The sequence below is a fragment of the Capsicum annuum genome, chromosome 3, assembly GCF_002878395.1.
Source record: "Capsicum annuum cultivar UCD-10X-F1 chromosome 3, UCD10Xv1.1, whole genome shotgun sequence".
Classification (NCBI taxonomy): Eukaryota; Viridiplantae; Streptophyta; class Magnoliopsida; order Solanales; family Solanaceae; genus Capsicum; species Capsicum annuum.
This window is the reverse complement of record NC_061113.1, coordinates 249,632,873-249,648,247: the sequence shown is the minus strand read 5'-3', so window position 1 is coordinate 249,648,247 and position 15,375 is coordinate 249,632,873. Positions and strand designations below refer to the sequence as shown.

The window sequence follows — 15,375 nt, the reverse complement described above, 5'->3', positions numbered from 1 at the left end:
GTCTGATTCTCCAAAGATACACTAGGTTTGCTGAATTCCCCACATTCCCGTTGATATTTTTTGAAGACTCTGGGCATTATTATTATAACGCAGAACATCTTCAATACGACTATCCTTAACCTCGCTTTCTCAATTATTAAAAAAATGTGCAATTAGGAAGCTTTGGCAAAAGTTGGAAAATATGACACATTGTAATCAAAGGAAAGTTCCCGACAACTAAATCTTCTGAGAAAATCAGAAGTAAAGTTGATAATATTTCCTGCCCTAAACTGATTTGCCACAATAATGTAGAGCCTAAGAATGTATAATTGTCTCTCCTTCAAGTTTAAAACATGAAAAAATATATATATTTCTTTTAAGTTTTTGCTTTTTCCTTTTTATTTGTATTTCATTGTTAGCTGAAATATAACTTCTTTATTAACTTTATCCATAAAAATATATGAAAGTCAAGAATATTTAGCTCCAAATCACAAAAATGAGAACCACAACAGATATTAGCGTCTTCGTTATTTCTAGGGACATAAGGTATGCACTATAGTTAATGCAATTGGCAAGGTTTCTTTTGCTTTGGTTAAAAAAACTTGTTGTGGTATATAAATAGACAAATGACTCCTCAGAAGTGTCGAACTCAAGAAAATGTAGATACAATATATTCAGGGGATCGGTCGAATCTCCTTCGACAGAAAAATATACTATTTATCGACAACTTCTACATTTCATCTCCAAGTATAGTACATGCAAACTGAAAATAGATAGGCAACTTCTACATTTCATCTCCAAGTATAGTACATATTCTATTCTCTGTTTTGTACCAAAAAAGATCTTCGGAAGTACTACCGAATATTTTCAGACTGGTTCACTTCATCTACACTCCTATGTTAATTACAGGTGCCACTTCGAGGTTAACATCATGGATGCTAGCGATACAATTATGGTGATGATCTCAGAAACGCTGGGTGAAAGAATGTTGTCCTTAACCTCCGAACAAATATATGAACAGGTTGCTGTACAGGTACACATATACATACAATTAACAACCAAAAAAACTCATTTCCTTAAAATTTGGTTCTCTCGGTACATAAAATCCCTACATTAGACAAAGTTTGATTTATCGTGGTATCTTTTTTGTTTCCCTATTTAGCAACAATCGCTCTGTATCACCCGCATTAACCAGCTGGTCGCTCATAAATTATTTACGCTCCAGCTACAAAAGCCATTATACAGATTTCCTGATCAAAAAGCTGGTATGCTGGCTATCACCTCCTTCACTGAAACCCCATTTTCTCCCGAGCAGACAGGTAAGAGGCAGAAAATCGATCCACCCACCCCAGCGAAAACCAAATGAAGGTACCGATACTTAATTATATGCATCTTTAATTTTCCTGTCCTTATGAATTGTATTGACAACAATTAAATGTTACAAATGTTATAAGCTCAACAACTATAACATATACATTACGAAAAAATTATACTACCATCAACTATTCTACCCAAATGAAATCTTTTCAAAATATGTATAGCTGCAGAAAATTGACATTTTGTATCCAACATTGACAGCATATCAATCTCAGCAGGTAAGTACAACATCCATCCTCTCCTTTTATTACATTCTACTTGATCGCACTTCTATATATTAGTAATAGCTAATATCTATATATATTCAACGCATTCAAGTAACTGCAGTCATCTTCCTCCTCTTAACAACTTGTGGATTCTCTGAACTTTCTGTGACAGCTGACTACAACAACGTTTTGGTGACCTCTACCAGTTTCATCACATGGTATGATATGTACAGAAAAATTTTGCTTGGCTATACCAGCATCACAAAGTCAGGCTGCCTAAACAAAGTTTTTGTGTTTTTATGTAATGCACTTCAATGTCTGAAATGTAAATACTAATAGTTTGTTTCTACGTTTTCATGTAACAATCAGTTTAATGTACAAATAGTACATGTTAATACTACTAATAATTTTAATATATAACGTTTTCCTTGCACGGGCTCCCGCATCTAGTAATCTAATATGCGTGGGATAACTGAGAATGGAGACAATCTATTTGACAGCTACATTTTTTTGTTGACAATAAGTGGTGAAGAAAAAGGGGTCCAGAAAAGAGAAAAAGTGGATTCTTTTTCACTTACCTTTGCTTCAAATTTTTTGACAAAAGAGAAGGCCCCATCCAATTGTTGGGCAGTGGAATCGTGCGCCAAACCAAGCATTTTCTTTTTATTTCGCCACTCCGGTTTAGTCATGGTCAAGCCTTCCACACTAACATTGGGAGAAACCATGCCCTCGATAGTGTCAGAATCAAAAATTTATCAAAAAATATATAAATTTTCTCATAAAATTTAAAATACATTCACAATAGTTAATATTTAAACTATGTAAATAATATTATTTTTCAATGAAGAGTGTGGATCAGGTCATCCTTTGTCTAAGATGGCTCTGGCCATGGTCGTCGAGTTGGCTCAATTGGCAAAGATTGACGAATTTATGTTTAAGGTTATAGGTTTAAGTCATACAGAAATGAACTAAATTTAATATTTAAATAAAGAAAAACAAAAAACATAAATCCTATGAATTTCAAGTTTGGAAAATTAGAATTTACTCGAATAGTTCTCTATACGAATTTATTTTTATCTACCACTACAAAAGAATATATGCTCTAAAAAGGAACCAAAAAGTGAAATATCTAATGAGAATAATATTAATCGTTACAACGACATACTTTGGTAAACAAAATGAGCAAAATAGCTGCTATAAGGCTATAAGCCCAACACTTTTTGACAAGAGAGCTATGACAAACACTACATCGGAAGTAACAAGAAGATATTGAAAGAGATATTATAGACCCTTATTCATTTTCTTTATCCGTTAATGTCAGATGACTTGCATAAAAAATATTTGAAATGATGCTCATCTGATTGTGTCATCACCAAGTATCACTTTTTTTTTTAATCACCTTATCTGTCATGATCCATATATGTTCTTGAACTGAGATTTACTTCATTTATAGTTGCATAGATTTAGATAGTTATGCAGAAGATGGCGTGGAGATCCAACCACAATTTTGTTAAAATAGTTAGCGTTTCAATTATATCCTAATGCAAAATGGGTAAATAATTTGAACTGTACTGTGATTAGTTATTGGTTATAAACAATATATAATGGAGGATAACTTGAGACAAACTCCATGTATGCCTCACCTTAGCTCTCCACAAAGCATAAAGCTAATCTCAATCTTTTAAAAACCTAAACGTAATTAGTTCAATTTTCAATAGATTAGAATAACTTGATACTCCTCTTGTCCTCCATAATATTTCTTTTTAATTATTAAAATATATAGTTATTGGATGTTCCCTCATTTTTACAAAAGAACAAACGTAGGATTATTATTTAAGAGCAAAAAAAAAAAGAGAGTTAACCGAAAGGCAAGAAGAACAGGGAAAAAAATTAAAGGAAACTTCACGAGAGAGATTGGAATATAATCCTTCTCTATTTTTTCAACCATCTAATTCACATCAACTACGGCACTTGCTGTCACTGTGGTAAAAAGATATTTTTATTTTAAGTTTTAAAATAAAATAAGATCAATAAAAAATATATTTTTAGGTGATGTAAATTTATGGAAATAGAACTTCAAGTAAAATATGACACAAATAGAAAACCAACTGAAAAAAGAGGCATCTGCTGTCGCTATCACACACCTCCACTCGATAAACATTCTCCAAAATTACCATTTTACTATCCACACAAACAGAAAAAAACGCCAAAAATTGAAAAAACCCAAACCCAAAACTAGAAAAAGCAAAGAGAAAATAACAGACAAATTAAGCAGAAAAATTTTCATAAAAGACAAACCAATCCCTTCCAACTCTTTTACTCTCAAGGCCTACCTCCCATTCTCCACACTTACTTCACTTCACCGCCATTAATGGCATCTCCAATTTCTATGAAACCATGAATATGTCATCTGGGCCACCACCGGAACAGCCACCCCAACAGCAAGAACCGCCGTCAAAGCCACCACAAGTTGTCCGTAAACTTGTTGTTGAAATTCTTGACGCAAGGAATTTACTACCGAAAGATGGGCAAGGGAGTTCGAGTCCGTATGTAGCTGTGGATTTTGATGGTCAGAAGAAGCGGACTTCGACTGTTGTTAGAAATCTTAACCCGGAATGGAACGAGGGTTTGGAGTTCATTGTTACGGATCCGAGGACGATGGAGTTTGAGGAGCTGGATATTGAGGTTTTCAATGATAAGAAGTTGAGTAATGGGAATGCGAGGAAGAATCATTTTTTAGGGAGAGTGAAGTTGTATGGGAGTCAATTTGCGAGGAGGGGGGAAGAGGGGTTGATTTATTTTCCATTGGAGAAGAAGAGTGTGTTTAGTTGGATTAGAGGTGAGTTGGGTTTGAAGATTTATTACTATGATGAATTGGTGCAGGAAGAAGAACCGCCGCCTCCGCAACCGGAGCAACAGCAACAGCAGCCGCAGCAGCAGCAACAGCCGGACCAAGAAGTGAAGAAGAACCCTGTTTTTGTTGTTATGGAAGATCCTAGACAGAGGATGATGCTTGAAGTTCCTATGCCTTCGGAGGTTGCCATGGAAGCGATGGAACAATCTCCACCTATTGTAACGATTGAGGAATCTCCTCCACCGATGAATATGCCACCGGAACAACAACAGCAGCAGCAACAGTTTAGTCACAGGCATGAGGAGGGTCCGGGTCCAGCTCCAGGTCCACAAATGATGAGTGGTCCACCGATGATGAATGTTCCACCACCTGAGTACCCACCACCGGAGGTGAAGAGGATGCAAGCAGCTCGAGCTGGTGAAAGAGTGAGAGTAATGAGACGTCCAAACGGAGACTATTCACCTAGAGTAATTTCCGGGAAAGTCGTCGGAGAGTCGGAAAGAATCTCGGCTTTCGACCTCGTCGAACCAATGCAGTATCTATTCGTTAGAATTGTGAAAGCTAGAGGTCTTGCTCCGAGTGAAAGCCCATTCGTAAAGATCCGAACATCAAACCATTTCGTCCGGTCGAAACCAGCGATTATCCGGCCAGGCGAGCCGTTATCGAATCCAGAATGGCAGCAAGTGTTCGCACTAGGCCACAACAAGCAAGAAGCTAGCAATTCAACACTTGAAATTTCAGTATGGGATAGCGCATCAGATCATTTTCTTGGCGGAGTTTGTTTCGACCTCTCTGATGTACCAGTTAGAGATCCACCAGATAGTCCTCTTGCTCCTCAGTGGTATCATCTCGAAGGTGGTGCCGATGACCAACATAAAGTCTCCGGGGATATTCAACTCTCTGTCTGGATTGGAACTCAAGCAGATGATGCGTTTCCTGAATCGTGCAGCTCCGATGCACCGTATGTTGCCCACACTCGTTCAAAAGTTTATCAATCACCGAAGTTGTGGTATCTAAGAATCACGGTGATTGAAGCTCAGGATCTTCATATAGCTCCAAATCTACCGCCATTGACCGCTCCGGAGGTAAGAGTAAAAGCTCAGCTAGGTTTTCAATCCGTTAGAACTCGACGAGGGTCCATGAATCATCACAGTTCCGTGTTCCACTGGAACGAAGATTTGATCTTCGTAGCCGGTGAGCCACTTGAAGATAGCCTAATCTTGCTAGTGGAAGACCGGACGACGAAGGATCCAGTGCTTCTTGGGCACATTATGATTCCAGTGAGCTCAATTGAGCAACGACTCGATGAGCGACTCGTGCCAGCTAAGTGGTTCGGATTGGAAGGTGGACCAGGTGGGGCTTACTGTGGAAGGCTACACTTGAGGATGTGCTTAGAAGGAGGATATCACGTGCTTGATGAAGCAGCGCACGTGTGTAGCGATTTTAGGCCCACGGCTAAGCAGCTATGGAAGCCTGCTGTTGGCATTTTGGAGCTGGGGATTCTTGGAGCTCGCGGGTTGTTACCCTTGAAATCCAAGGGTCCAGGGAAAGGATCCACGGATGCGTACTGTGTTGCCAAATACGGTAAGAAATGGGTTCGAACTCGGACCATAACCGATACCTTTGATCCGCGTTGGAACGAGCAGTACACGTGGCAAGTATACGATCCGTGTACAGTTCTTACAATTGGAGTATTCGACAATTGGCGTATGTTTGCTGATGGTGGTGATGATAAGCCTGATTATCGTATAGGAAAAGTACGTATACGAGTCTCTACTTTAGAGAATAACAAAGTGTACACAAATTCCTATCCATTGTTGGTTCTGTTGCGGTCTGGGTTGAAGAAAATGGGTGAAATTGAGGTAGCAATTCGATTTGTTTGCCCATCGTTGTTACCAGAAACATGTGCTGTTTATGGGCAGCCAGTGTTACCCAAAATGCATTATCTACGCCCACTTGGGGTGGCTCAACAAGAGGCATTGAGAGGAGCAGCTATCAAAATGGTTGCAGCATGGTTAGCTCGATCCGAGCCACCATTGGGACCTGAGGTAGTTCGGTACATGTTGGATGCGGATTCTCACACATGGAGCATGAGGAAGAGTAAGGCTAATTGGTTTCGGATTGTAGCCGTGTTAGCTTGGGCTGTTGGTTTAGCAAAATGGTTGGATAACATTAGGAGATGGAGAAATCCAGTAACAACCATCCTAGTCCATGTTCTATACTTGGTGCTTGTTTGGTATCCCGATTTGATTGTCCCCACCGGGTTTCTATACGTCTTCTTGATTGGTGTATGGTATTATCGGTTCAGGCCTAAAATACCCGCGGGTATGGACACCCGAATCTCCCAATCAGAAACCGTAGACCCGGATGAATTGGACGAGGAATTCGACACAATACCAAGTTCAAAGCCACCCGAAATAATTCGGATGCGGTACGACAGATTGAGAATATTAGCAGCAAGGGTCCAAACAGTTTTAGGTGATTTTGCAACCCAGGGAGAAAGGGTCCAAGCGTTGGTAAGCTGGAGGGACCCAAGGGCGACGAAATTGTTCATAATCGTGTGCCTAATTATAACCATAGTGCTATATGCAGTGCCACCAAAAATGGTAGCAGTGGCCCTAGGATTCTACTTCCTGCGCCATCCCATGTTCAGGGACCCAATGCCACCAGCCACTTTGAATTTCTTTAGGAGACTTCCAAGTTTATCTGACCGTTTGATGTAGTACACACAGTCACTACAGTCATCTGATTAAATAAAAAATTAGTCAACAATTATTTTTCTGGCGCTAAAGAGAGCTAGCTAGTGTGTGAAAATCTCCTTTTTTTCCACGATGCCTGAAAAGGTGTTGGGGGGGTTTCATTACAACATGGGAAGAAGTGAAAAGTGTAGGGTGAAAGGGCTAAGTGGGGATGATTGACTAACTGTTGGAATAAGTAAAAAAAAAAGAGCCATTGGGCCGGAAGACTAATGGAGTGCGAGATTAAAGGGCGTAGATTTTTACAAGGACAAGATTATTTTTTGATGTAATTTTTGTCGTCGAAAGTATTGACATTGGTTTCTATTCCACAAATATAAAAATGAAAGATAATGATGTCTTTCTTTTACTGCATTCCAAGCTTTAGACTCAATTCTGTTCCAACTTTGACAAGCGTTCTCTCACTCAATTTTAGTTGATACAAATGAGATAGACACACACATGTGCACATATAGTTATATCATTAGTGCTATGTTTTCGTTGACCGAATTTGTATCGAAAACAACTCTCCAGCTCACTTGTAAGATTATACTGAAGATTATACTGATTATGTAGGATCAATTAGGTGCTATTCTACAGCAGTCAAGGCTACTTGATACACTCATTTCGGTGGCATTTGTTTGGCAAACAGGTGAAAGAATGAGAAATTATTTTAGTAGCAAAAACTTATAAAACTGATTTCTTTTTTTTCCTCTCACGAACGAAGGCTTCCTCTATCTTTAGTTCCGTTTGGAATTGAGCCTCGAGAATATCGGAGGCGCCCGGGCCTGGTCACTGCGTTCTCCCGAAGTTATGGGGCAAAAACAGAAATTCTTGTGGTATCCTTTGAGAGTTGAAACCAAAAAGATCTTCCCGTTTACTCAATAGAAATTGTTTCATCTCATTAATCTTTTAGCCAATCAACAACTAACTTTAATTTTGATTTCTAAATTAGCAGCACTAGTCTACAATATGTTAATTACTATTTCCCATCTCTACGTAGTACTTTGACACAAAATTTAAGAAAAGAAAAAAGAAAAACTTTTAAACTTTGTAGTCTAAACAAATTTAGACATTTGTGTAACTATAAATCATTTCATTATGCGTAAAAGCAGAATTTTAAAATTAAATTATTTTAAATTATTGACGATATTTCATTGTGCGTAATACAAACTTAGACATTTGTGTAAGTATATATCATTTCATTGTGCGTGAAAGTAGAATTTTAGAATTAAATTGTCTCTAATTATTGACGGTATTTTTTTTGACACGAACTAAAAAGAAAAGTGTATCACGTAAATTGGGACAGAGGTACTTAGTATCTGTCTCAGAATTATGGCCCACATTGTTGTGCCTGTCGGGCGCTCGGATTAAATGTAGCATGAAAATGCCTACACCAATCAATATGTTACTTCTTTTGTGTCCATGCCAAATAAATAGGGCCATGGATGGAGGCTCTCAAATCTTGGTGTCCTATTTATTTTCAACACAAATTGACCATTGTTGAAACTATTTCAGGTCTGTTAATTCGTCATCCAATATCACTCGACTGGTAAATTAAACTATCAAGGTAACAAATGCCAGAGACGGATGATACACGAAAAGATGAGGCTACAACCAAAGCTGAAAATGAGGACATACATGATGAGAAGAAAGAGAAAGAAGTTGAGCATTCGAATGAAGATGGAAAAGACGATAAAGATGAGAAGGAAGGTAAAGATAAGAAGACGACGAAGAAGAAAGACAACGATGAAGAAGACAAGGACAAGGATGAAAAAGATGACAAGAAGAAGGATAAAAAAGAGAAGGATCCCAATGATAAAAAGGACGTAGAAAAACTCAAAGTTAAAGTGGAGAAAATTGATGCCAAGATGCAGGATTTGGAAGACAAGAAGGAGATTATTCTCAAGTTGTTTGATGAAGCTGGGAAAATTGCAGCCAATGCAAGTGCTGCTCGTCTTCCATTCGATCCATTATCGAGCCACTCGACAAAGAAAAAGAAAAAAGCCAAGTGATGCTTCTCCATTTTTGTAATTTTGTATGATAGAGAGATTGAGATGAACTCGTGTGAATACCATATAGTGTCTATATAACCCTGCCTAAAGCAGGAAACTAAAGTTTCTGCCGCATTATTTCTTCAGATAACAAGATTGTAAAGAGAAATGATAGGAAAATACATAAATGTAATGGATTAGTTCGGAAGGCAGAATTGTAAATCAATCTGTTTAACCTGCAAAATTACCAAGCAAGTTATTCCAAGTGCTTATTTTTGGTCTTTAATTATGTTGTGATGAACTACTTACGCAACATTCATGTGTCTGCAGTTATGTAACTTCAGAGATGTGTCAAAGCTAAAAGAGTAGGTACAAGAAGTAAGTTGTTCGCAGAGTTTAATACATTGTTTAAAGGAAATTTTATAAATTATAACTTTTTCACGAAAAGCTCATGAATATTCGCACCTCTTTGTCTCCGTGAAGAGCAACTTATGGTTAATCTAATCTTTTACTTAATCTCTCTTGTAATATATTCTGAGGGGAAGCTTCCTAAATCCTAAGATGTGAAATTTCGTTTCATAAGGAAGCTTCATATTTGTCTTGTTATTACCTTGCTTGCACATATCAACTTCAAGCATTACTTAGAAAATGAAGGATCAACTAACAGATTAGGATCTCACTCTTGGAGACAAGAAAAAAGATGAGCAAACATCCAAGAATTTATTCTCATATTGGCAAAAATGCAACAGGTACTTACTGTCATTTATTTAAATGAAAATTGAAAAAGATATCCTTCAACTTCTGGAGATCTTCTCTTTCAAATATTTATAAAATTTTTTGAGGATCTAATATGTTACTTATTTACATTAGATCTTTTGTATGGAGATTATATCAGACAATCGCCAATTCATTATCACTACAATTCGGTTGACTGGAACGTATACTTCAAGTGTCAAGGTATTCATTGTTCTTTCTCTCCTTATATTCTGCTTCTAACAATTACTGTATGATTATTTTTTTGTTATCATTGTAGTTAGTGGCATTGCACCTGGTCTAAGTGCACTACTCAAGTTGTGCATACCAGATCAAAGGTCTAATATGGTAAGAATTTCTCTTATTTCTTTATGAGAATACTTTTCCTTTCTTATGCCTATATATGTATATAACAGGTGGAGGTGCAGTACATGAACAATTATTTTGGAGTTGCAACAGGCATCAGTTTGACAAGAACCCCACTGTTAAGTCTATCTGGTGTCACTGGAATTGGATTTTTCAACATTGGAACTGATATCTCTTTTGATACAGCAACGACTACACTCTCCGAATACAATGCTGGTTTGAGCTTCGATACTGACATTCTCACTGCTTCACTCTCCCTGTAAATCTTCTCCAGCGCGATTCAGTTTTTTTCTTGAGAAGTAAATATCACCCAATATTCTGATGCAAGTAAAATTTGCAGGAGCGATAAAGCTGATACTTTGAGAGCTCAAATTTACGGGTCAATTCTACCCTTAACAAACACTGGGATTGCAGCTGAGTTAACACATAGGTTTTTCAGCAAACAGACGACTCTAACACTGGGAGCTCAGCATTGCCTGTTTCCTTTCATGCTGATTAAAGCTCGAGTTGCAAGTGATGGCTGTTTGGGTGCTCTCGTCCAAAACAACATTTTCTCAGCACTCTCTCTCACTATTGCAACAGAGGTGAATGTCATGGATGCCATGAAACCTGTTAAATTGGGGATCACTCTGGCATTTAAGCACTAAGTCACAACATAGTACTCTCTCTCAGAGCCGTATTTCCTACGACTATTTATGCAAGCTTAAGTCCATATCCTAGAATTACTTAAGTCCAAAGGCGAATTCAGAATTTGAAAATAAGTTCCTACAACGACCTCAATTTAATATTACAATAAGAATTGGTTTTACAGTCAAATATTTACAGATTATAAGAGATTTCTTAATATATATATATATACAAGATCTAGGCAAAACTTACTAGGTCCTCGTGAACTTACAGGCCTCTGGGTCTGCCCCTTCTCTGAACTTGTTATAAGCTGCATGTTAGCAAAATTTATTCTGCGATTAAATCTCCACCTACATAAAACAAGCTTAGAAGACAAGTTGACATTGCTGAGCTTCTTTAAGGAAAAGTCTTCACAATCACCAGTCCGTTGACATAATTAAATAGAAGCAATTTAAGACTAATTTAGAAGGAACTGTCGCGAGTCGAGACTAGTAAACTGACAGTTCTCAATTCTCATATTGTGGTGGCCTTGACCGACAAAATCGTCACTCTCTTTTTTTTCTTGGTCGATAACCTTCAATCGTAAGTCATGATAGTAGTAGTTGCTAACATTAAAACTACATGGATCTGGCAAATGTTCTCGAGAACTAGAGGTTCTTTTGGATTGGATTGGATTGCTTAGATGTGTCTAACCTGATAAAAGAGTAAATGATATTTATGCAAGAGGTTATGTAAATCTGAAATTTTCGGTACTTTTGGGGCTCACTGGCAATGCCTCAACTGACACCAACATTACAAAGACCTTAACATAACTTGAAGGCCACACGTTAGCTACTTCCGTTTATTTTGGGGTACTGTTTATTTTGTGGATAGTATGATGAATGCTAATAGTTCCCTAGTTGTTCAATGGGGGACTAAATCTTTTTGTACTGTTCTATATATCAGCACTCTTTGTTATGATGTTGTCAATGAATTCATCAATTCTAGGTTCTGCCCAATATCACAACTTTATACATCACAATTCACACCTGCATATGACAATCAAAATGCCTGATTAGCAAAAAACCTATTAGGTGTAACGGGTAATGTTAGTTGCAAAAATACGCGATCTCATGAATTCTTTAAACAATATATTCAAAACCTTACCAAACCATTTATAAACATAGGTAGCACTGGGATTCACAAATATCTAACAAAGTCAACTCACCGCCATATACTTAAGAAAGAAAAGACTAAAACTTTTAACAGTTTGCTTTGATATGAAACCCATTAACATTGATGAGCAATAAGTACTTAATGCCCAACAGAAGCCTGAAGAAGTCCATCACGAATCTGCTGTGCCACATCTTTTACGGCACCAGGCCCGTGGGGGATGAAGACAGCAGATGATTTGCTGGCAGCGCCAATTTCTTTCATGGTGTCGAAGTACTGGGTTACCAGGACCATGTCCATAACATCCTTTGCTGTAGTTCCAGGAACATTGACTGAAAATCCTAGCACACTGTCTCTCAGACCATCCACAATGGCTTGACGTTGTCGCGCAATACCTAATCCCGAGAGATACTTAGACTCAGCCTCCCCTTCAGCCCTCTTAATTTGCAAAATCTTCTCAGCCTCTGCCTTCTCATTAGCAGCCACCCTCAGACGAGCAGCTGTAGAGTTGAAGATAGTTAGGACATTAAAAATAGCTGGAAGACTGAACAAGAGTATCAAAATTTTCAGTTCAGCAAACTAAAATTCTCGAATTACCACCCTCAAAGCCTTTGAGTCTGTGTGTACGCACCAAAATACTAAGCAAAAAAGAAAATGGAGATTGGTCTTCAAGTTGGTGCTTAATAGAAATAGATGAAATTACAATTTCCTAAAACTGCAATGTTTTGCATCCTTGTTTAAATATGTTTATCCACGAAAAGCTCATTATCATGGTAAATGAAAAATCAGTCAACTGGATTGTATGTTCCTCTCTATTAAAACAGTTGAAAAACAGTAAGCATGTAAGGTAGGCCTAATCAGAGTAAAGGATTTATATTTACCAGCATTGATTTCATTCATAGCTCTCTTTACATGCTCATCTGGTACTATATCAACTATAAGGGTCTGAACAATTTCATATCCATAAGCAGACATAGCCTGTAAAAGAGCAAGAAAGCATTTATATGATCAAATTAAAGATTAAGATCAACGATTCCCATGAAAAATCGTCAAGAATCCACTTACTTTCTCAAGTTCCTCCTCAACAGACTTAGCAATTTCATTTTTTTGCTCAAATACATCATCAAGATTGAGTTTTGGAACACTCGCTCTTATGACTGACAAAATAAAGAACAGAAAAGTCAAAATCTGTCGTATCTTATTAAATTAGTCAAATGAGCAAACATTGCAGGAAATAAATCATCAGATCTAAGTAAAGTGAAAGTATAGTTACCGACCATCAAAAACATATGCCTGAATCTGACCCTTAGTGTTACTTAGCTTGTAGAATGCTTCATTAGCTTTGTCTGCCAGGGCACGATACTGAATTGATGCAACAACATTGACAAAGACGTTATCCTGAAAATTATTGCAATAAATGTATTAGCATAACAAGTTAATTTGGATAAACTTACAGCTACTAAGTTAATGCTAAAATTAAACCGAGCTCCGTGATAGGGAAAAAAAGTAGACCTTAGTTTTGGTTTCACAGCGCACATCTAGTTGCTGCACCCTGAGGGAGAGATGACCAGCCAACTGGCTTCCAAGGAACCAAGGTACACAGTGGCACCCTGGCTCAAGCACATCCCGATACTTGCCAAATTGCTCCTTAATCGCAACCGTTGATTGATCAACTTGCACACAGCAGAACAAATTGCCCATTTTCTGGAAGGACAGCACAAACAACAAATATTAAGCGTATTAAGTCCAGACGATGTCCACATAGTGACCCACTAAACCAGCTCAAATAACATCAAAATAAATTAGATCAAGTATACTTTTTCCTTGTAACACTAACAAGAAAATTTCAGATTTCCAGTAGAAGAGTTCAACCTTCCAGAAATTTGTCAAACAACAAATTAGACAAAACAAAACCCCAAGTTTAGTTCTTCAGAATTCAAAATGGATTAATATAGAGCTTCTGATTCAGTCTTTCCCTGGTTTCCCCTTCTCTAGTATAACAGGACATGGGGAGGGCAACCTTTTGAAATGTTTTTAAAAAATAACTTTTTTGGGTATGCAAATTATGTGACAAGGTAACCACCCTACACCTCCGACCTTGAGGTCGTGGGTGTTCAAGTCACCAACGGCGCAAAGCGGGGAGGCGGGAGCTCCTAAGGAGGGGTAAAAACAAAAATATGTGGCAGAGCGGGGGTTGAAGGCTTTAGATCATGGGCTAGAACACAGAAATATTAAGTCTAACCATTGATATGCCAACAATAATGAAAGCCATATCCCACCAATTAACACTGAAGTTGCAGTTACCTGTCAATTCTCTTGAAAGGTAAAAAAAAAAAATTTAACCAAACAATTTTTTCTTACAACTAAATAGCCTGTTTAATAAATACTATAACTTTTTAACCTATTAAGCCTCATCAAACCTAGCCTAGCCTTGGTGGACAGATATCTAGTGGGACGTGACGAGTATCGTGGGGATTTAGTCGAGGTACTGGCCCGGACACCATGATTAACAATAAATAAATAAAGAAATAAAGAAATAAAGAAATAATTAAACCTCATGAAACCCAACAAAACGCTTTTCAGAAAGAGAAGCACAAGGAAGTAAAATCGACGGCATTACAGAACCTGAACAGCCTTTCTCTCACAACGATGCATAAAAACAGCATAGAAATCAAAAGGGGAAGAAACAGAGAAACTTGTAAATAATTCCTCCATTTCGGAACAAGTGAATTGTTGGATATTTATTGGTGTTCAAAACAAGTCAATTATTCAATATTTTTCTAAATTTGCCCTTAAAATTTGACAATTAATTGACTTTTAAAAAGGTATTACAAGATCATAAGATATAAATACATAACAAATTGATGTGGTATATTCATATCATAATATATGAATACATAACGAATTGAATTTTGTTCTGGTGGAATCAATTTTGGCCTTGAAACACTGAATTTTTTATTTTTTTTTGGATAAAAATAAAAAATTATATTAAATTTATGTCTTTTAACGCTTTTCTCTTAATATGTGTGTCAAAATCTAACAATTCAAGCAGAGGAGAATTAAAAATCAACAAACAAAAGGGTCAAAAAAACTTAAAGCCATGAAAGTAAAACAACAACATCTACACAAACAAATAAAAATTGTATCTTATGTTTAATATATTCATGCAGAGGGACAGAGTAAGGGGGTAAAGGGGAGAATGGACTTACAACTTCTGAAGCAAAAAATCAACAAGTGTAGAGTACTAGGAATACACAACTCAACCTATGGACTTTACCCTCTATATATATATTATGAAGACGAGGATCCCAAGTAGGTCAGAAACTGCGTGG

General features: G+C 37.3%; 4 protein-coding genes across 4 annotated transcripts; 3 read left to right on the top strand and 1 right to left on the bottom strand.

Annotated features, from left to right (window-relative positions):
• The first annotated feature begins 3,464 nt into the window (after positions 1 to 3,464).
• Positions 3,465 to 7,526, top strand: LOC107862501 (protein QUIRKY). The gene has a single exon (XM_016708104.2). The coding sequence runs from the start codon at positions 3,960 to 3,962 to the stop codon at positions 7,137 to 7,139; it is 3,180 nt and encodes a 1,059-aa protein (XP_016563590.1). The 5' UTR covers positions 3,465 to 3,959; the 3' UTR covers positions 7,140 to 7,526.
• A 1,202-nt stretch (positions 7,527 to 8,728) lies between these two features.
• Positions 8,729 to 9,166, top strand: LOC107864857 (nucleolar protein 58). Its single transcript, XM_016711269.1, has one exon. It carries the CDS (start codon positions 8,729 to 8,731, stop codon positions 9,164 to 9,166), a length of 438 nt encoding a protein of 145 aa, XP_016566755.1.
• Positions 9,167 to 9,732: 566 nt separating this feature from the next.
• LOC107862500 (mitochondrial outer membrane protein porin of 36 kDa) lies at positions 9,733 to 11,093 on the top strand. The gene is made up of 5 exons (XM_016708103.2): positions 9,733 to 9,894; positions 10,016 to 10,102; positions 10,179 to 10,246; positions 10,315 to 10,523; positions 10,605 to 11,093. Exons 1-5 carry the CDS (start codon positions 9,846 to 9,848, stop codon positions 10,909 to 10,911), a joined length of 720 nt encoding a protein of 239 aa, XP_016563589.1. The 5' UTR covers positions 9,733 to 9,845; the 3' UTR covers positions 10,912 to 11,093.
• Positions 11,094 to 12,022: 929 nt separating this feature from the next.
• LOC107862499 (hypersensitive-induced response protein 1) lies at positions 12,023 to 13,747 on the bottom strand (the record flags this gene model as incomplete). The annotated part of the gene is given in 5 exon segments (NM_001324837.1): positions 12,023 to 12,543; positions 12,925 to 13,021; positions 13,109 to 13,200; positions 13,321 to 13,441; positions 13,556 to 13,747. Coding segments are annotated over 5 exon segments (858 nt in total). The 3' UTR covers positions 12,023 to 12,184.
• Between the last annotated feature and the right edge of the window lie 1,628 nt (positions 13,748 to 15,375).

Coding starts and splice junctions, on each gene's coding strand:
- LOC107862501 (XM_016708104.2), top strand. CDS start 3,960: ATGAATATGTCATCTGGGCCACCACCGGAACAGCCACCCCAACAGCAA.
- LOC107864857 (XM_016711269.1), top strand. CDS start 8,729: ATGCCAGAGACGGATGATACACGAAAAGATGAGGCTACAACCAAAGCT.
- LOC107862500 (XM_016708103.2), top strand. CDS start 9,846: ATGAGCAAACATCCAAGAATTTATTCTCATATTGGCAAAAATGCAACA. Junction 9,895..10,015: donor TATTGGCAAAAATGCAACAG/GTACTTACTGTC, acceptor TATTTACATTAG/ATCTTTTGTATGGAGATTAT. Junction 10,103..10,178: donor CGTATACTTCAAGTGTCAAG/GTATTCATTGTT, acceptor TTATCATTGTAG/TTAGTGGCATTGCACCTGGT.